The sequence below is a fragment of the Dermacentor albipictus genome, chromosome 2, assembly GCF_038994185.2.
Source record: "Dermacentor albipictus isolate Rhodes 1998 colony chromosome 2, USDA_Dalb.pri_finalv2, whole genome shotgun sequence".
In the NCBI taxonomy this organism is placed as follows: Eukaryota; Metazoa; Arthropoda; class Arachnida; order Ixodida; family Ixodidae; genus Dermacentor; species Dermacentor albipictus.
Window position 1 is genome coordinate 29752592 of NC_091822.1, and position 19636 is coordinate 29772227.

Genomic DNA, 19636 nt, shown 5'->3' on the forward strand with positions numbered 1-19636 from the left:
AAGGTTTTTCGAAAACGATGCTATGCTAGGGTGCATAATCAATTAGACTAAAGGAAGTCGGCAAGGCTAGAATAATTTTATATCGTACAGTAGCTTACAACACGTAGTCCTCATGAAAATGGGGCGCTAATTATTAGGCGCATTTTTGTTACCTGACCTATGCAGAGGAGACACCTTTCTGATCGTCTGGTGGTAGGCAGTGCTTATGCATGCAGAGATTGCTGAAAAAGCTTTGAAAATATAACTGAACTAACCACACTAGCGCTTTTTAATGCTTTCGTGTTATTAGCTGAGTCCTGAGAGAAGTAAGCTGGGAGAAGTAAAATTATTAGCAAACATTTTTTACCTTTAGCACGCCAGATATTCGAACATAAATTAGAGGCACTCGCACATGGACATATTCTTTTGCGTTGAGCAATACACTTCTAAATGTGTTGGGGAAGTTTATTACAAATGTTTCATTTGAAACACCAGCACACTGGTCGCTAGGACTACGGGTCCCCGAGTTGCCATCCCCCAAAAATCTGATCGCTAGAAGAAGGGTTCATGAGTGAGTGAGAAAGCTTTATTTCGAATCAGAACGATTCGCGTCAGGCGAGTTAGTAAGAGCTGGAGCACCCGCCGAGGTTACGGCCAAGAGTTGTTGCCTCTCGGCGGCTTCCTTGGCCCGCTGGACTGCCCAGAGTTGGTCTTCCAGGTTGACGCTCAGCAGCCCAGCCTGCATCACGCGCGGAGGCTGTCGAGGGACGCTTCGCTCTCGTTGTCCTGTAATAGTTCCTGGCTTTCCCATAGCATGTGTTCCAGCATGGCCCTGGTGCCAAATACTTTGCATCTATCTGTTGTGTATATGTCTCGATAAATAGCGTGCATTAGTATCAGACTCTTGTATGATTTGGTTTGTAGTTGTCGCCACTGGACAGCTTGTGATGTACTGAGTTGTGGATGAGGTGGTGGATAAGTGCATCTTTGCAGCTTGTAATGGTTGGAGTTGTTGTGGAACCTGGTCATTCTGCCTTCAGATTCCCATACTTCGGAGTGCCCTGCCGAGGTGTCTACGATTCTCGCAGTTCAGAAAGTGTGTCCTCGAGCTACGTTGTGTACCGCAGCGTTAGGGCTGTCCTCTCCTGTTGAGTCGGTGGTGTGGGCTGGTATATATAAGATTTCGACGCAACTGCCTTTCCTTGTTGTTTTGCCTTTTCTGAATGTGTTTAGCGCCTCAGCTGAGGTCCAGCCATTCGCGAAGTTTCGTACTGCCGTCTGGGAATCGGCGATTATATAGTAAGCGTTGGTATGTGCTATGGCTAACGCTATAACCACTTCCGCCGCCGTTTCGATGCGTATCCTGTTAATGACAAGCTTGTGCAACATTGTCTGTTGTGGTTACGTACTGCTGCGACAAAGCTGCGTTTGTGTTTGTAACGTGCAGCGTCTACAAACACCGCGTCCTTGTTTCTCCCGTAGTTTTTCGCCATGTTGTTTGCCCTGCTTTTTCTCCGGCCCTCGTGGTGTACAGGATGCATATTCTTGGTTAAGGGGGGTACTGAGAGTTTGGCCCTTATTTCCTTGGGTACGTTCTGTTTGTCTCCGTGTTGTGTGGTAGCGTATCCTTACTTTATCTAGGATGTGTCTGCCCGCCGTCGTCTTGGAGAGGCATTCTTATTGCGCTACACATCGAACTTCTATTAGCTCCTCTAGCGTGTTGCGCATTCTGCAAACATTTTTAGCATTATTGGTATTGATGGAAGGATGCTAGATAAAAGTTATTCGTAGCAATGCTGAGTGCACTTACATAAGCATCAAATGCCGTTTTGTAAGTAGGCTATTTAGATACAGTGGGCGAGTCCTCAGCCAAGTGGATAAAAAATCTTTGGCGGTCGCTTAAGCTTTGTCTTTAAAGGTCCAACCACTGGCACGCGTCGGCAAGCTGCAGCATGCGCCAAAGCGTCGGCAAGCTTCAAAAGCGTCGGTCGGGAACAGGGCGAAGCGTGACCACGCACAGCAATTTTGTCGACTGCTGATGCTAGAAGTTCGCTGACGCATGGCGAAATTCGCTGGCGTGTGACCAGAGGCTGCAACGCGTCACCGCCGTCAACCAATGGGAGGATGCGAAGCCTCCAGCTACTGTGCCTATAATGGCCGCCCATGCGAAGACGCCAACACCAACGATCGTCCGAGTTCTTTGTAGGCACGACGTGCGCGACAGTGTTCCTGAAAGAGTGTTGTAATAGTAGGTCGACAACGACACAACCGACGGCCGTGGGTTGCAGCAGTGCGACCTGGTTACGAACCCACTTCGAACGATGCGGACAAATCCATTGGGTTCCGCCGGTCTCAGTGCGATCGTCTGCGAAAACACCCAACGGAATCACGATTGCCGCAGCGTCTGGGCTTAGTGTATGTCTATTTTGTTGTGCTCAAAACGAATGGAAACATGCTTCCGAACTCCGAAGCCTGGATAATTGGCACTCGCCTGCCACCGATGCTGTTTGCTTTACGCGTAGGCTTAGCGCCTCCATCAAGTTCGTAACTAACGAGTGAACGAGCCAAGCGGAGAAACTCTGGCAAAGGAAATGAATTTTCAGTTCCGTTTGGCGCTTCAGTGATGTAAAATATGGCAATCCTGACTTCGTGTGGTGTGTGACGTGGTGAATGAACCATGTAGAACTTGGGGTGATCAACCGCGGCGTGCTTCGTGTGGTCTCAGGTGACTCAAGCTTAACGGGCGAGGTTTGCGCTGTTTCCAGTGGCAAAGATAACTTTCGAAAGCGAAAGACTCTAGTAGCCGAACAATGAGAAGTACGTATAAATCACCCATGCCGTCCATTTGAGCTGACAGTGCGCTCTTCTATTCCGCATGTATGAATCCAGTTGTACAAGTTCGCTGCATTCCTTCACTCACTTCTGTCAAGTGCATGCGTCTTTTGGGCTAGTTGAGGATAAATCGCTCATGCTGCACTCAAGAACACTGACGCATTGAAGCATACGTGACAGAGCGTAGTCATGTTTGAGTCAGTGTGTCCTTATACATGAGCACTGAAAAAAGAAATGATCTGTTTGCAATATGTGCTCCGTTTGCAGTACATAGCAGGACCTGCATCATGCAAGAACTATGTATGCAGCCGCGAATACCAGGATTACTCCGATGCCTGCTTCAGATCAGCTGTACTGAGTCAATGAAATGAATTGATTTTTTATCTCACTTTTTGTTTATGGAAAGTGGAAGTGCAGATGGTGTGAGTGGATTGTGGGGAACGTGAAAAATTGCCATCAGTGCTTTGTGCAGTCGGTAGGCTTAAACTGCCGAAATCTCTTCAGCTTCTACCTGAAATGTTTCTTCCTGCGATACTACAAACTGTAGTCAGGAAAAAGATCAACCCAAAACCAAATTCCTAATGCATCTTCGAAGAATTCGTTTGATGAACAAGTTAACACTTCCACTGCAACATTATGCCAATGTACAGCATATGTGTTTGAAATAAATACATTCCGTAAAGGTGAACGACCGGGCCTATAATAACAAACTTTGTAGTTCCACTGCGAAAAGTGCTACCATGCGTATCATCCACACTAAAACTGCTTCGTGTTCAACCTACTTCCATGGAGGCAACCCTATGAAGACTATTCGGGCCTTTCCTGTTCTGGGTGTAACATTAAGTTCTTCTCTCAACTTTTCCGCACATGTCACCAGCATTGTGTCTAGGGATCGGCCCATCCTTGGGTTTGTGTCCAATGCCTCCCTTCTCTGATGAGCTGTGGCTTTCCAAGCACTCTAAACTTCTGTCATTCTGCCACGTTTCGAGTACTGCTCATGAGTATCAAACTCACGTCGCTGACAAACTTCAGCTTGTTCAAGGCCGGACAACATGCACCCTCTACTCCCGTCTTTTCGGTTGTCGCAAGCTCATCCCAGCCTACAAGGATTACCTCAAAGCCCTCATGTGGCACATCCTAAAATACCAGCGCAACATTGCAATAGTCTGTCTATTCTGTAAGATGCTTGACGACTCTCCGGACAGCAATCATACTTCTTCAGTTCGTCTGAACAGGTGGTCAGCACAGCCTAAGCCCTATCACGCCTGTATGACCCGACACCACAATTCCATGATTATATCTGGCATACAGATATTTCTCTCCACCCCCCCCCCCCCCCCTGGCCATTTGGATTCCCCTTCCATGCGGCCGGACTGAATTGGCACTCCTGTGTATTGTGCACTCGTCGACTGTGTGCCTGTGTGCCTTGCTGTGTGATTGAGAAAGCGTGTTGTTGCATGTGTGTGTGCACGTGGAGGGGAAGGGGGTGTCTTTTGCAGCCTGCAAATTCCTGCTCTATATGGCGGGCTATCAGACGCTCTAGCGTACACGCATCAGTCTTTCTTTTAGTCCGTAGTGCCATGTTACCACTAAATATATTATTATTATTAATAATACTATTCGCATTATCCCTACGACCACATTGATTTTGCTGAAGCCAGTGTGATACATAATTCAAAATATCTATGGAGCTTCGTGCGCATTCACTCTTCTAAATAGAGCGCCAAAGATGTATGTCTTCTTGATGAAAATGGTTATACCTCTAACACTGCTGATGCCTTTGCAGAACATTTCTGTTCGCTATATGATGGGAAATATGCATCAAGTAACCTTCCTTCTCAGTCTGGCAGGGTGTACGCTATCAGTCAATGAAAACCTTGTTTTCAAATGTATGAAGCTCCTGAAAATTTCCCTTTCTTGTGGTGCTGATGGTATTTTTTCCGCAGTGCTTAAATAGCGGCTCCACAACCACCGTAGTCCTCCATAAAGGAAGCAACGAAATCCCAATAAAGAAGAGCATCAGGCAGGGATATACGATCCCTCGAATGCTATTCGCAGCGTGCTTACAGGAGGTATTCAGAGACCTGGATTGGGAAGAATTGGGGCTAAGAGTTAATCTAGAATACCTAAGCAACTGGCGAGTCGCTGATGATATTGCCTTGTTTAGTAACTCAGGGTACCAAATGCAATGCATGCTCACTGACCTGGAGAGGCAAAGCAGAAGGGTGGTTCGAAAAATTAATCTGCAGAAAACTAAAGTAATGTTTAGCAGTCTCGGAAGAGAACAGCAGTTTATGATAGGTAGCGAGGCACTGGAAGTGGTAAGGGAATACACCTACTGAGGGCAGCTAGTGACCGCGAATCCGGATCATGAGACTGAAATAATTAGAAGAATAAGAATGGGCTGGGGTGCATTTGGCAGGCGTCCTCAGATCATCAACAGCAGGTTGTCATTATCCCTCAAAAGAAAAGTGCATAACAGCTGTGTTTTACCAGTACTCACCTACGGGGCGAAAGATTGGAGGCTTGCGAAAAGTGTTCTACTTAAATTGAGGACCACGCAACGAGCTATGGAAAGAAGAATGATGGGTGTAGCGTTAAGAGATAAGAAAACAGCAGATTGGGTGAGGAAACAAACGCGAGTTAATGACTTCTTAGTTGAAATCAAGAAAAAGAAATGGGCATGGGCAGGACATGTAATGAGGAGGGAAGATAACCGATGGTCATTAAGGGTTACGGATGGATTCGAAGAGAAGGGAAGCGTAGCCGGGGGCGGCAGAAAGTTAGGTGGGGAAATGAGATTAAGAAGTTTGCAGAGACAACATGGGCACAATTAGCACATGACCGGGGTAGTTGGAGAAGTATGGGAGAGGCCTTTGCCCTTCAGTGGGCGTAGCCAGGCTGATGATGGTGATGATGATTCTGGTAGGCGCGCGGACACTAGTGAACATTGTGGAACTTTCGAGGACTGATGTATGAAAGTCGATGCGCTTGAACCATAGATGAGACTTTCGATGGTCGCCCACATTGCACGGCACTATCGTTGCAATTGAGTCTATGTCATGTTTTCACCGTCACTACTACGTGCCAATATTTGTAACACAGATTTTTCCAATGATGCTTTGCAAGCCCAATTTTTACATAGTTGGCTGTGCAATGAGCTACCAAGAAATGAAATGGTACAACTTCTTTTGATATAATATGGTAATGTCGTGCATGTGCCTACAAAGCGATCTTGTAGACAAGACGTGCGAGCGCGAGCGATGATGTTGATATTTTGTGCACTATTATTACTTCAAAGATAAAAACAAACTGTTGCGGCAGGCGTACATTCATTAATCAAAGGTGTTTTTTTTTATATCTAAAAGAGCCTACCGATCACTAACTTATTGTTTCAAGCTAGTTTACAGCAGGCAGTTCTTGGCCGGTCTTTGACGGATGAAGACAAAATAGTCCAGCAACAGTGCGCCGCACCCGAGGAGCGAGATTCGGCGCGCGTCAGAGCTTGCGTCCAGTGGTTGTGTGCCCTCTTCCTCCGACCGACGCGAAGCGAAGCGTTCGCTTGTCGGCGCGTGCCGAAGCTTGCCGACGCGAGCCATTGGTTGGGCCTTAAGAATGAAATGCGACAGCATTCAAAGATTTCTGACTGTGGCTCACGCTTCCCTGGAACTTCACCTTGTGTAACCGAAATGTTTACTGGAAAACGCTGGCGGGAAACGCCATGCACGAAGGCGAGCTTTCTGGCAGAAACACGGCCTCTTGTGCAGACCGATCCCAGATTCTGTGCACGGCCACGCCAAAGAGATCACATCATTTTCAGTTTTCTGTTATTATTTAGCACTTTTAATTGTCAATCTGAGAATATTTAACATATAAGGCACGCGCTGTCGCTGTTTTGATTCGTCGCGTTTCACCATGGACTGTCATTCTCAAAATTCCGAGGAATAACTTTGTCGAGAATGTAAGGGAAGATATGAACGCCTTTAGTGGTAGAATCGTGTTTCAATGTAGCCCTCATATATAACATGTAACATAGCAAGGCGGGGCACATGCAGATAACTATATATGTACGAGAATGTTCGCTCACGGATACGCCGGCGCTGGACGCAGACACCCGATTTTCTGCGACACGGGGCCGTTAATGTAAACGTTTCTTGCGGTTTGCAAGGCACCTGATGCGTGGGTCATACCAATGTGCTCGATGGCTTAAAGTAATATTCTACTTGGTATATATTAGGTAGTCAGTTCATTTATTTAAGTTGAGAGCCAGTTCCATGAACTTTGACGTTATGATTGCCCAAATTTTGTAAGAATACTACAAGAAATAGGTTCCATTCTCTCTCAAGCGCGTCAAAATTGGCTCCTTTGCTGTAGGATATAGTCGTAGGTTGTTTCGTGGGTTTGGGACTAGGGGAGATAAGAGTGAAATGAAGGAGACAATGATCGCTTATGCTAGGTATGATTATTATGCATGATTCCAGGTACCAGGTCATGATGCGATGATATACCCGCCGGGGTTGCTCAGTGGCTATGGTGTTAGGCTGCTGAGCACGAGGTCGCGGGATCGAATCCCGGCCACGGCGGCTGCATTTCGATGGGGGCGAAATGCGAAAACACCCGTGTACTAAGATTTAGGTGCACGTTAAAGAACCCCAGGTGGTCGAAATTTCCGGAGTCCCCCACTACGGCGTGCCTCATAATCAGAAAGTGGTTTTGGCAGGTAAAACCCCATAAATGATGCGATGATGAAATTACGGCATTGGTATTCGCTATATTACCACACGATCATGTAGGATCAGTTACCAGTTGTGAAAGGGAAAAAGCACGTATCTAAAAATGTCTTGGCTATTTACGAAAAAGGCGATAACGAAGGTGGGACAGTGTTCCACAGAATGCTTGCGAAGTTGAACTCGCCAAGGACTGCTGTGGGCGCTGAAGGTAGGCGGTTGCGCACATGGCAAACATCGGTATGAAATTCATTGGCAAGTGAATATGACATAGAGAGAGGGTGGTAGAATGTACGTAATATTGTGTTACGATGACCAGGGGTACTAATGGATGGTGAAAATGTTTCAAGATTACTAACGACGCTTATTGCAAATGGAGGTAAGTATTTAGACATAGCTAGAACACATCCGCTGTGCGCAGTGCAATCGCACTATTATAGAGTTAATTATTGAGCACAATGAAAAACTTCGTCGTCACCGACATAGGGTGGGAACCAAGGGTGCGATCGGAGATCGTTTTGTGCCGCGTTCGTTCGGTTACCGGCGCACGCGTTGGCCTACTCCGCGCCGACGTCGCCAGCCGCGGGGCGCGGCCCCGTTGTTGGTGTCGTCAAAATGACGACACGCTCCGGTCAATCATCTTCCTACGGAGCACGTCGTCTGCTAGGCGCCGAAGGCGACGGAAGTTGGGAAGTTTGAGCGATCATCGCTCGTTACGAGACCGGATTCGCATGGCGTGTCTGGTGGATTGGATTGGATCGGAAGCTGAATAGCATGTTTGGATCCAATCCATAGTTTAATGTGGGTGCTTGCGTTGGGAACTTCGGTTGTTGCGCGGGCGTTGCCCGAGGAGGAAGAATAGCGAGCAAAGGTGCGAAGCGCGTTCTAAAGATGGCAGAAAGCGAGTCCCGGCGTCGCTTTTGTTTCTCGAAACAAATAGTGCGTTGGTTGTGCAGAGAAATCAACCCCATCATCGGGTGCCAGTGAGCCGCTAAAAGGTTGTTGCTGCCTCTTGAAAATTGCGCCCCTGTTCTCAAGATTCCTTTTCTTTTTCTAGCCGTGCGCGACGCCACCTAGGGACGACGCAGAGAAACTAATAGTTATAAATTGTAGTAGTCACACGTATTACTTTTCGAAAACGTGTTTAAGCTTGAGAAGGAAAAAATACATTTTTTTAGATAAAGATTTCATTCATTGGAACACGAGAAACATTTAGTTTTGTAATATACTGTCTGCAAGCAGACGACAAACGAGGGAAGTAAACTCTCGGGGAGTTCACCGCTTGCTGATTGGCTGCTTTTTGCGCCCCGCTCACATAAATTTTGCATGCTGCCACTGTGTGACGTTGCAGCAACCGAACAGATCGCGTATCGAACAAAGATTTCCGACCGCGCCCCAAGTCGCTGTTAAGGAAATGAGGTGTGGTGCACTCGCACCTTAAATGGTTATTCTTTAGAATGTGAATTTGCTGAATACCTTTTCCCATGTGTGGCCAACTATTTTGTTTCAAAACTGGAAACAGTTTCTTTTTTAATTTTGAGTTCGGTTGTCTTGGTCGGATATGCTTCAGGCACTTTAAAAAGGTGACTGTTCTGGTTTAGGTTCAGGCAGCCAAGATTCTGGTTGACATCGACATTTCGGTCACTCAGCATACATTCCGTTTTATGTACGGTACATCGGACCTCTGCGCGGTGACGCAGGCGGCAGCCGGAAGCACAAGGAGAGGACGCGTCGTGCGATGTAAAGATGGTTTGCTTTGACGTCATCGTGGCCGCCAAAGTGGGGCACTAGCATGTTGAATAGCTGCGTAAACAAGAAACGTGACAGCAAGACCGGGACATCTAGCGCAGAAAAACAATTCGGTAACAGTGATAAGCGAGTGAACAAATAGTGAACAAGCGAAAAAAATGTTCGCGTGTTAACATGCGGCGGTAAACTCATCATGGCTCTAAGATAAAAATGCCAAAAAAGGTTTCTTGCGCTGTTTTTGCTGTTAGCGTAATGAAACAACTACCCCGACCGCAAGCGCTCCCAAAGGTCATCGTGGCCGCGACCTTACAGTAGAGAAGCTGCATCCCTGTCACGTGAAAGCTATCTACCCACTATATCTGTGAAATCTCTACGTACAGCATCCCAACGCGAGCGGGTCGACTTTACTCAAGACATAAGAAAAAAGCAGGAATTAGTCTATGAGGCTTTTTTTCAGCGTAACTTGATAATATATAGATATTTACTACTTTGTTATAAAAGAGCCACGGCTGAGTTATGTATCTACTCTAAGTGGTTCAGCGGAGAATTATAGACAGGCCTGCAGCCGTTGTGCTGGCTGCCGGTTATGGCAACAATGCTTTTGTTTTGCTCATATTCGAGAAATTCTGCTTAGCAATCGCTGTCCGCTCTCTCAGACCAATTGCTCAGACCCGTCTATCCTGTTAGCACGCAGCCGATCCAGCAGACGTGCCAGTGTGCGTGCGCGCAACTAGCTCATGACAAGAACTCATTGCAGAACACTGCCTTCGCTCCGCTGCCCAGCCGATTTGCATGGGACGTGAAAGTGCATCCCATGACTTCTTTCTCGCTTTGGAGCAAACCTGACCGCAACTCATTGACGTCCCTTACCAATGTTGCGGATGTACCATCTGCCAAAACGCGAAATGTGCGCATTTTTTCTGCGTCGCCCGAGTGAGTGAAATGGGCTCAGCGCGAAGCGTAAACGAGGCTTAGCGAAAGCTTTCTGGGAAGCATACTGTATTCTCGACGAACGAGGAAAACCGCCATTTTATCGACTTCCGGAATCGTAAGGTGCTTACTCTGATTTCGCCACTTTCCTGTATATTTCATCGCCGTTTCCGTGCTTGCAAGTCGTTTCACAAGCCGCGAAATCCTACAGCCAGTGGGCGTCGTACGTGCGCTGCGTTTAAAGAAAGACCGACTCACGTTTTTTTTTTTTAGGTGCCAAAATAGCATAGCGGGTGCTTTCGCGGAACATTTTCATAGCTAGATACGCTCTTCTGTTCGTCATACGTTGCACTGGTATTCTTAGGAGGAGTAATGTGCTGTTGTGTTGCCCGCTATGGATCGCTTATCGACAGCGGCGTTCATATCAACTCGCAGCGCTGTATCTGATGTGAAATTTCTGGTTTTAGCATGCAGAGGCCATGTAATGGTATTGTGGTGATTTTGCTTTCTAAAAATTGTTTCACGAGCCACGAAATCCTACAGCGAGCGATATTAGTAGCACCGTTTCATTACTCATGCCCCTATTATCACGGTCTATATGCTCGCGAATCGTTCTTGTCACTGAAGTAGGTTGGGCACGCTAATATACAAACTGCGGCGCGGTTGCGAATGCAGTGTTAAGGTATACGTTCCTCCTGACTAAATTGTTCACATTAGCGCACCATGGTGTCTCCGTCTACGCTTTGTTTTTGTTTGCTTAACAATGACACCCACGTTTTTGTCAGTTCTTTCCCATGGTTATCTTCCTACTGGCGCGCTACATTCTTTGTCGTGGCTTTATTTTGGTCGTTGGGACCTGCCTTACGATATTATTTCTTTCATCTTCGCGTCCCTTCTCCTTATCTTCAACTTGTTTCTATCCATTCCGTTCTAAAAAGACGACCGCCCTTCCACTAGCGTGAAGAGAGGCGCAAGCGAAGCTCGCAATCGAATGCTCTTCGTTGTCGTAACGCCTCGGCTTCGCGCTCCCTCACGGCGAGGTCGGCACGTCGGCGACGGGCCCTTTAACGAACAAGTTCCTGGCGGCATCCATAAAACGTCACATATTGTTCGACCAAATGCGCGGCCCACTCCCACTGCAGTTGCTGCAATGCAGCCAAGTATTCGTCAGAACGAACCAAATGCGGCCTCCCCATGTGAGTACCAGACCTAAACTGACGGGAAACTGCGTGCGCGAGGCGAACGATCACGCGATCACGGCCTTTCTCTCCTCCGGAGGGAGGGGAAGCCTGTGATTGGCTCCGGAGTCACGCTGCGTCTACTTCTTGGTGCATGCAAAACACCGCATTAAAGGCGCGTATACTGAACCGACAGTGGCTCAGTGCTGAAACACTGAGAATATGCCGCTAATATATCCAACGAAAACCTTTTTTCAATTGTATTTTGGCAATCTCCTTGTGAAGCCATGGCTACAAAGCAAGGGCTTCTTTGCTCCATGGTGTGTTAACTGCTGCATCATATGTAAAAAACCTGAAACTATTCAGCCCATCATCTTGGATTGCCATGACTTCGTTTTCTTGTGGGATGTTCTCAAAGACACTCTGAAGAAGGAACTGCTGATAAGACCTTTCGGTATTCGGTTCGTACCATGCGCAGAGACAGGGGGGTGTCGGCTGAATGGGTAATACAATAAAGAAATGTCAACAAAAGCGGCACTTCCACAGATCCCAGCGGCCGAATTGACTATGGCGCACCAAGCGGACGGTATTAACACCGTCCAGTTTCGGGCGCGCACGTTTTGAACGCCAGCTGGTACAACCACGTCGGTTCCGCTGATCGGCGCAGCCTTCGTGCGGAATTGTTTTATTATTTAGTAAAAAATGATTGCGAACTATCTTTACAAGCCCCCACGGAACCTGTGTCATGTGCACTTTCATAAAGAAAACGCAAGACGTCTTCTGAAGCGATGAAATGTTTATTTTCCTCTTTATAAATGCTCGTTCCGGACTTCTTGCGCATTCATCGAACATTGTGACACCAGGTAAGCAGCAGTCGTTGCCATATGAAGCTCCACCGGATGCCATCAGCTGAAAAAAAGTAAATTACAAGCATGTACGATTTTGGTATATTGACCTAACAGGCATATTGCGTGTAGAGGACAAACGTGCGTAAGTGGTGAATGAGCAGCATTACAGATAAATTCACTTTTACATACCTTTCGTATCAAATAGACTCCTCCCAAACAATGCCACAAAATCCGAAGAGCACATCCAATTTTCAAGCATCCCTCCCTTCTCGGGCATTATTTCCTGCACTTTAAGAGCACAAATACATGGGTGACTGCGCGTTTCCAAAACAACTTGGCGTCAGTCAACGCGATGGTACGCCAAGCAGACAGAGGTGGCTACAACAGAGGCTCTCAGCCAGACCATGTTACACGCTCGCAGAATGCCTTCTAGTCGCACTCAAGACATATCCGTGGGTGCAAAGCCTGTTTTCAGTCGCTCAGAAGACAAATGTTAAGTTCTTGAGCTCCACGGCGTTGTCTTTTACGCGTCCAGCCGGCGCAAGCAACACACTCCCATGTTATAACTCTCGGCAACCGCTCATCGCGTTTTCGACAAGCGTGGTTACCGATATAAGGTATATGTTGTTGCGGGGCCATAAAAAGCGTCACAAACTTGTCCCAGTAAAATTGAGTACACGCAAAACTTACTCACCACGGCCGGCTTGCTTTTAAAGCGAAAAGCTTCACTACGCTAGTCAACACCGCGCTTCGTGCGAGCCGGCGTATGTCGGAATTGGCTCCGTAAGCGTGTTGGGAGTCGGCGCAGGTGGCCACTGCCGTGTGCTATGCGTCATCGTTTGACGTTCGCCGCAAGCGGGTGTTTATCGCGGAGGCCGGCTATATAACCGCATGCCAGAGAACAGGCGTGCGCATTCAACATGGAAGGAGGATAGTGATACTACCGATACGGAAGTGCAACGTTTATGGTATATATCATTGATAACCAATTTGCATAACTACACAAGGCACACGTATAGCATAACCATAAGCTAACCAAAGCATAACCATAAGATAAACCGTAAGCATAACCATAGGTTAACTCAGAGCATAACCATAAGCTAAACCATTAGCATCACCGAACCTTTTCGCTTCGAGATATCCAGGCTTAACCTTAGCTAAGCACCAGCCAATTTTTTTGCTAACAGCTTCACAACCCCAGGCATGGCGAGCATGCCTCAAACGCATCCCAAAAAGTTGCGAAATTAATTACAATTATGTTTAAGGTCAGAAAACGCGTCAAGAACTTTTCCCAGTAAGATTCAGTACTGTTGTGCCATTACCACAAGCCCGGATTCCGAATCTGCAAGATGCAGAATTTATCCTGCGAGCGCCCAAATTCTCCCTTGAAAAGTCAAGATGCTGAGCCGTCAGGCAGCGGTGTCCTGCGGGAGAAGCATCTGCAGGCAACGTGTTCAGACGTGTCGGCAAGTGCCAGACAGCCCGGCGCCGCACCTCCCTTGGCCTGGAGGTAACCGCGCGCGCGAACTTTGAACCGGGTGGCCAGCGCGGTCGCTGGTTGGACCTCTCGGACGACCGCCGAGTGCTGACTTTGTATTGGGCCGTTTCAGTGACAATGGTTCCTCGGGGATTATAAAAGACGTGGCGCGCCGCCTGAAAAACAGGATCCGCCGACCCACCGGGAGACAGTGTCGCTCCCGACTGGGGTGAGATGTGTCACGCGTTTTCGCCGGACGTCGCCGTGCGGGAACAGTCGCGTTTGTGTGAGCTCTCGGCCCCAGTGCCAATCCGATCTTGTCCTGTACAATGACCTGTATATAATGTATAAAATCCCTTTCGTTATTCTCATCGACGCCTGGCTCGGAGTCTTCGCTACCAACGCTCTGTCACGAAACGGGTGACGAGCGCTACGGGACCACAAAGCCGTAATCGTGGTGCAGCGGCGCAAAGTCGTAACAGTGCACGCGAAACTAACTGCGGCACAAAACCGAGCTGCTTTTCGCTAACTGCGCCACAACGCTGAGCGCGGCCACTGTGCTTGAAAAGTACCCCAAAAAGTAGTGAAATTAGTTAAACCAATGTCTGGGGTCACACAAAGCGCCAAAACTTGTCCTGGTAAGATTCAATACACGCAAAACTGCGTCACATGACCGAGCTGCTTTTCGTCACAAAGACAGGTGCGGCGAGCATGCCCATAAACAACCTAAATAAGTTATAATAATGCTTGGGCTCATAGAAAGCGCCGCAAACATCTCCCAGCATGAGAAATTAACTCAGATTAACAAGGCACGTACGGCGGAACTGTTTTTTGATAACTGCGTCACTATATAGGTTCAGTTTTGTGCAGTAAGCCTAAATGTGCTTGAAGTGCTTCGCATACTGTCAAACAAGATTCCCCACCTTGCTGTATGTAGTCCAGTAATGCAGCGGTGTCGCGTCGAAATGCAGACGGAATCGGAATCGACAAACGGGCTCGACATCCAACGACGGAATCGACAAACGGGCTACATCCAAACGAGACGGGCTGCCGCGCAGGCGAGCTTCGCACGCTTCACATGCGCAACTGGCCTCGTCGCTTCAGTGGCATGTCTGGCGGATGACGCATGCATATGACGTCTGGCGCGCCGCTACCTTGTTGCTAGGTGACCCAAGAAAAATAGGTCGCGAAGTATAAGTTCATTGATACGGAAAACTGCTTAGTTTTGGCGGGAAAGAATAAAAAGAAAAATGAAATGTTGTCTGTAAGTTCACATTCTTTTTTTCCGATGCTCGCGTCAACTAATGTATGGAGTTGACATTAGGCGTGACGTGTTTCTTGTTGCCAGTTTTTGCTCGAGTGTCCCCTTTTATTGAATTTCTTTCTCTATAATAATTCTTTTGCGTATGAGCAGCCTGTGGAAAACGCGTATGGATATCGGGAATTCCCGCGTAGATGAAAGGTCTGCGAAGGAACACTTAAGTGAAAGTCTTAGGTACACGCGTGATGCCCTCAAGCACATGATTGAACCGCCAGAGTGGTTTCAGGAGCTTGACAGTTCGGTTTCTGTGATATCCTCTTTGAGGGCCTTTTATATAAGTACAGCCTCTCCAAATGATTTAATATTATTTTTCTGCACCAAGTGACCTGCTTTGTACGCGTTTACATGGTATTGTAATGAAGGTAATAAAGAAAAAAAAAGGCAGCGGCTGAGTCGGTTAGCGTGGGGGTCTCCCAACGTTGAGGTCGGTGGCTCGTATGCGCAGCCCGACAAGAAAATTTTATTTTCACGCGGCTTGAGATTTTTCGTGCGGCAATATGAACACCGACGCCGACACGAGGGAGGCAATACAAGTTTCGCTAGAAAAATAAGTCGGCATTGTTACCGTCTTGGTGACAATTGACAGCCCGACCCGCCGTGGTTGCTCAGTGGCTATGGTGTTGGGCTGCTGAGCACGAGGTCGCGGGATCAAATCCCGGCCACGGCGGCCGCATTTCGATGGGGGCGAAATGCGAAAACACCCGTGTACTTAGATTTAGGTGCACGTAAAGAACCCCAGGTGGTCGGAATTTCCGGAGTCCTCCTTTACGGCATGCCTCATAATCAGAAAGTGGTTTTGGCACGTAAAACCCCACAATTTAATTGACAGCCCGCTCCCTCCTGATATTGCCTGCCTGTCCATTGCATATGTGTGTTACAAATAGGAATCAAGACGTTGACACGTGTGCTTGTTTATCGTTATCGGGTGACCGCATCTCCCCGTTTCCTAAAGACTATCGCTCAACGCAGCGCGCACTTGCATGTATCGGTAGTTTCTCCAATGGTATCTATGGCTCTATACGCTGTCTGTTTTCACCGAACCTTCTGGAAACGTACTGCATGTATGCGCGACGCAACTTTTAGTACTTTCTGGAAGACACGCGGGCACCAGCGATTACTCTGGAGCAGTCTATGGCTCATGTATGAAAGCCTTGACCCGCTTATCAAATTTTCGACGATCGGCGACTGTGTTCGCCGCTATCACTGTTCTTTGAGTGTAGCCAGCTTTTAGGGCACCAGTTCACCCATAAAACGCCAGTTTCTTCATTCACACTTTTGCTGCTTTCTTCACCGTCATTACTACGTGACAATACAATTCCACCCTCAGAAGTCCATTATCTAAACTTCTAGGCACCTACTTTTCGCCCCTATTTTACGCATGATCCGTGCCGGGGCCACACAGTTTTCTTACATTTTTGCAAGTGCTTTTCGTCTTCTACTTCAGTTTGCTCCCAACTTTGCAAGCCATGCCTGAAGCGTCTTCACCCAACAAATCACTGTGCCGCCACAGTAGAACAATGTTCGTTCACGAGCGCGTCCCTCAAGGCGACAGCGAAGATATTTCCATGACCGATTTACATCGTGGGCCTGCAGCAGCGCTGATGACCCTGAATGATTGTGCACGTGAGTTGGAGGAGTGGCTAGAGCTGATGCCCATGGGAGACACGAGACCGGAAGACCACGGTACAACTCCGGGACAATCTTCATCACAGCAGCAGGACTCACCCGGATCGACGGACAGCTGGACCGTGCTCTTGGTCACCGGACGCACGCGTAATTTTGAACGGCACATCACAAAGCATTGGCCAAAGTACACGTTCCTCGCGTCGCTTATTGTGTTTATAGGCCTTATATACCCTGTGCTGGCATTCTACAGATCGCTGTCGCAAGCAAACTCTCATGCTGCGCAGCCGACGCGACCATCGAACACTCCAACTTGGCGGCCGTGGCGTGAGCGCAAAGGTGACGACGGGCTTCCCCGGATCTTGCTGTGGAACAAAACCGGATTGGACAACTGGTGGGTAGTCCAAAAAGTCGCATGCGTTACTGAAGACGAACACCCGGTTACGTGCGACGTAATCCAAGACCGGCGCCAGCTGATGAGCAGTGATGCTGTTGTCTTTCTTGCCGAGCATTTCGAACCCTTGGGAATGCCTCATCTACGCTCACTGTTTCAGTTCTGGGTCTTTTGGGCTAAGAGTTACTCGCTTCCCGGAGGTGTCGGTGCTCATGGAAATAGCTCGAGCTTACTGTCGCATGTTGCCGACACGTTCAACTGGACAATGGCCTACAGAGATGACGCGGACATTGTCATTTCTTACGATACATGGCGCTGCGACTCAGACAAGAGTGCAAAGCAGCCAAGTGGCACCGTGATTCCCAAAAAAAGAAAGGACGTCGCCTGGATCGTTGGTAAATGCGAGCAGCAGCGCTTCTTCGAACAAGTATTATGGAGCCGTGAACCGCAGAATTCCATACAAAGTAGCTCGGATGACATGATCGGCATAACACTGTTTCCAGCCTGTGGGAAGGATAAGTGCTCGTCGCCACGGGAGTGTATCCCACGTATCGCCGAAGACTACCACTTCGTCGTAGTGTCATTGAAGCCCTACTGCTTCCAGAGCGCCTATGAACTCATTTACGACGCCTTCAAATACAGCGTGGTTCCCGTCGTGTTGGCACCATCGAACGCTACTCTGCAGGTTCCTGAAAAGTCAGTAGTAATATCGTCGGAGCTGCAGAAGCCGGGCGACCTTGCTGCGCATCTGCGTGACCTCCTGAAGGAGAGTACCTCGTACGAGAGCTACTTCGCCTGGAAGCAGAACTGCTCCTTGACTCCTTCCGAGGGCGAACTATGTCCTCTGTGCCGTGCGCTATGGACAACGCCCCCAAACTACCGACACCGTCATCCCGATGTTCAAGAATGGTGGTCTAAGGGCTTGGAGTGTGTAAACGTGTCTTTGTATGGCCTTGACAAGTGGTTCGCGCCGAGGCTTTGAAGCCGCTTGACGTGCAAGAACTCGAGCTGCGATGCGAAGCGCCGTGTTACTTACGTATTACACGCCGTAGGATTCTCAGCAGGCTAATATTGCGTTGCACTTAACTGCACTGCAAACGTCGTTGACTACTTCATTGTATGAGTATATATCTTATCTCCCGTATTTGACGAGCACCTTAATCTGTTGAGCAGCATTACTGCATTTGTTGCTCGGTCTGTTTTATGAATTTTATGAATGCAATCTGCTTTTCTATTCGATAAATTGCTTGTACTATTGCGCGCGTAGAAGCAACGGTACCCCCCCCCCCCCCAATTTGTGCAGGTTTAGACTAAGCATCTGAAACACGCACTGTGCTTTTTGTGACAGAACTGACACAGCGAAGCTGTTTATGCGGACCATGTGCCGTCGTGGTCGGACATCGCTAAAAGGGGCACACGTGACCCAGCGGAAAAGGAAAAGGAGAGCTCAAGAGGGGAATAACAGGGGTCCCCTTTCCCCCGGCGAAAATGCTATTTTATATTGACACGTGGATTTCTTTATCTTTTCGGGTGAGTGCTTTTCACTGTCCAACAAATGTTATCGTTCAGCGCGGGACGCGCCCGCATGTATTGGAAGTTTCTCGAATGTCAACGAGGGTTCTATTTGTTACCCACGCTAGTGTAATCTGATTCATGAATGACGCGAATTGTGTAGAACTTTTTGGAAGACACGCCGGCACCATCGTTTACTCTGGAAACTTCTTTGTCTGGTGTATAAAAGCTGACGAGCTCTACCGGCAGACCAGGTTTTCGTCGATCGCTGACAGTGTTCGCCGCTATTGTTGTTCTTGAAGTGTAGCCTGTTTTTGTGGGCACAGGTTCGCCCAATAAAAGTTTCGTTACTCACGGTGTTGCTACTAAGTTTGCCGTCACATGAGAAGATGCCAATCTTACGCGGTTCTCACACTTTGCATTTTCGGTGAGCGAGCCAGATCGACATCGAATTTAACGACAATTGATTCCACCTTACCGCGAAAGAAACATATGTTATGCTGGCGGCTTGCTGCCAACAAACACGCACTTTTCATTGACGATTAAAACCCAGTGATTAAAATGCGATACTAGGAGCGCGTGGCTGCCGGCAACACGTCAAGCGTCAAACCAACCAATCATCAAACGATTGCAGCGCCCGCACCTCCAGCGGTGGGCCTTGCGCCCAATATACTGAGATTTGGATGAGTGGTACCGCACATGCCACCCCAGCTACAAGTGTACACGAGTACTGCGTACTCCTGAGGAAGAAGCTTCCTACCGCGAGCGTCAGCGAGAGTTCGCTCCTGAATGGGCTTGTTGTTGTAGAGCCGACCCTAAGTTCCATGCCAGAGATGCCGCGTTTAAACGGCAGTTACTGAAGTACTGATGCGCCAAACAGACGACACAAGAACAGTCATGGACGGCCGTGTATCTATAGATAGATAGATAGATAGGTTCAAAACGGCTGAAGCAGACAAAGCTAATCGCATTAAAACTATGGATGGTTAACGTCGCAGAAATGAGCAGTGCAGGAAAACATAAACAAATGCCATTATGCAAGCATTCTGAAGGAAATGTGTGTAGT

General features: G+C 48.0%; 2 protein-coding genes across 2 annotated transcripts in view; one reads left to right on the forward strand and one right to left on the reverse strand.

Moving 5' to 3' along the window:
• Positions 1-14738, reverse strand: part of LOC135897754 (3-galactosyl-N-acetylglucosaminide 4-alpha-L-fucosyltransferase FUT3-like) — a 31521-nt gene extending 16783 nt beyond the window's left edge. The window contains exon 1 of the mRNA XM_070533540.1: positions 14644-14738. Within this exon, the coding sequence (XP_070389641.1) occupies positions 14644-14723 (80 nt within the window). The 5' untranslated portion in view covers positions 14724-14738. The remainder of the gene's footprint in view (positions 1-14643) is intronic.
• A 1591-nt stretch (positions 14739-16329) lies between these two features.
• LOC139055905 (alpha-(1,3)-fucosyltransferase fut-3-like) lies at positions 16330-18640 on the forward strand. The gene has a single exon (XM_070533542.1). The coding sequence runs from the start codon at positions 16508-16510 to the stop codon at positions 18038-18040; it is 1533 nt and encodes a 510-aa protein (XP_070389643.1). The 5' UTR covers positions 16330-16507; the 3' UTR covers positions 18041-18640.
• Positions 18641-19636: the final 996 nt, after the last annotated feature.

Bases quoted from the DNA above. Each gene is read 5' to 3' on its own strand.
- LOC139055905 (XM_070533542.1), top strand. From the start codon at position 16,508: ATGCCTGAAGCGTCTTCACCCAACAAATCACTGTGCCGCCACAGTAGA.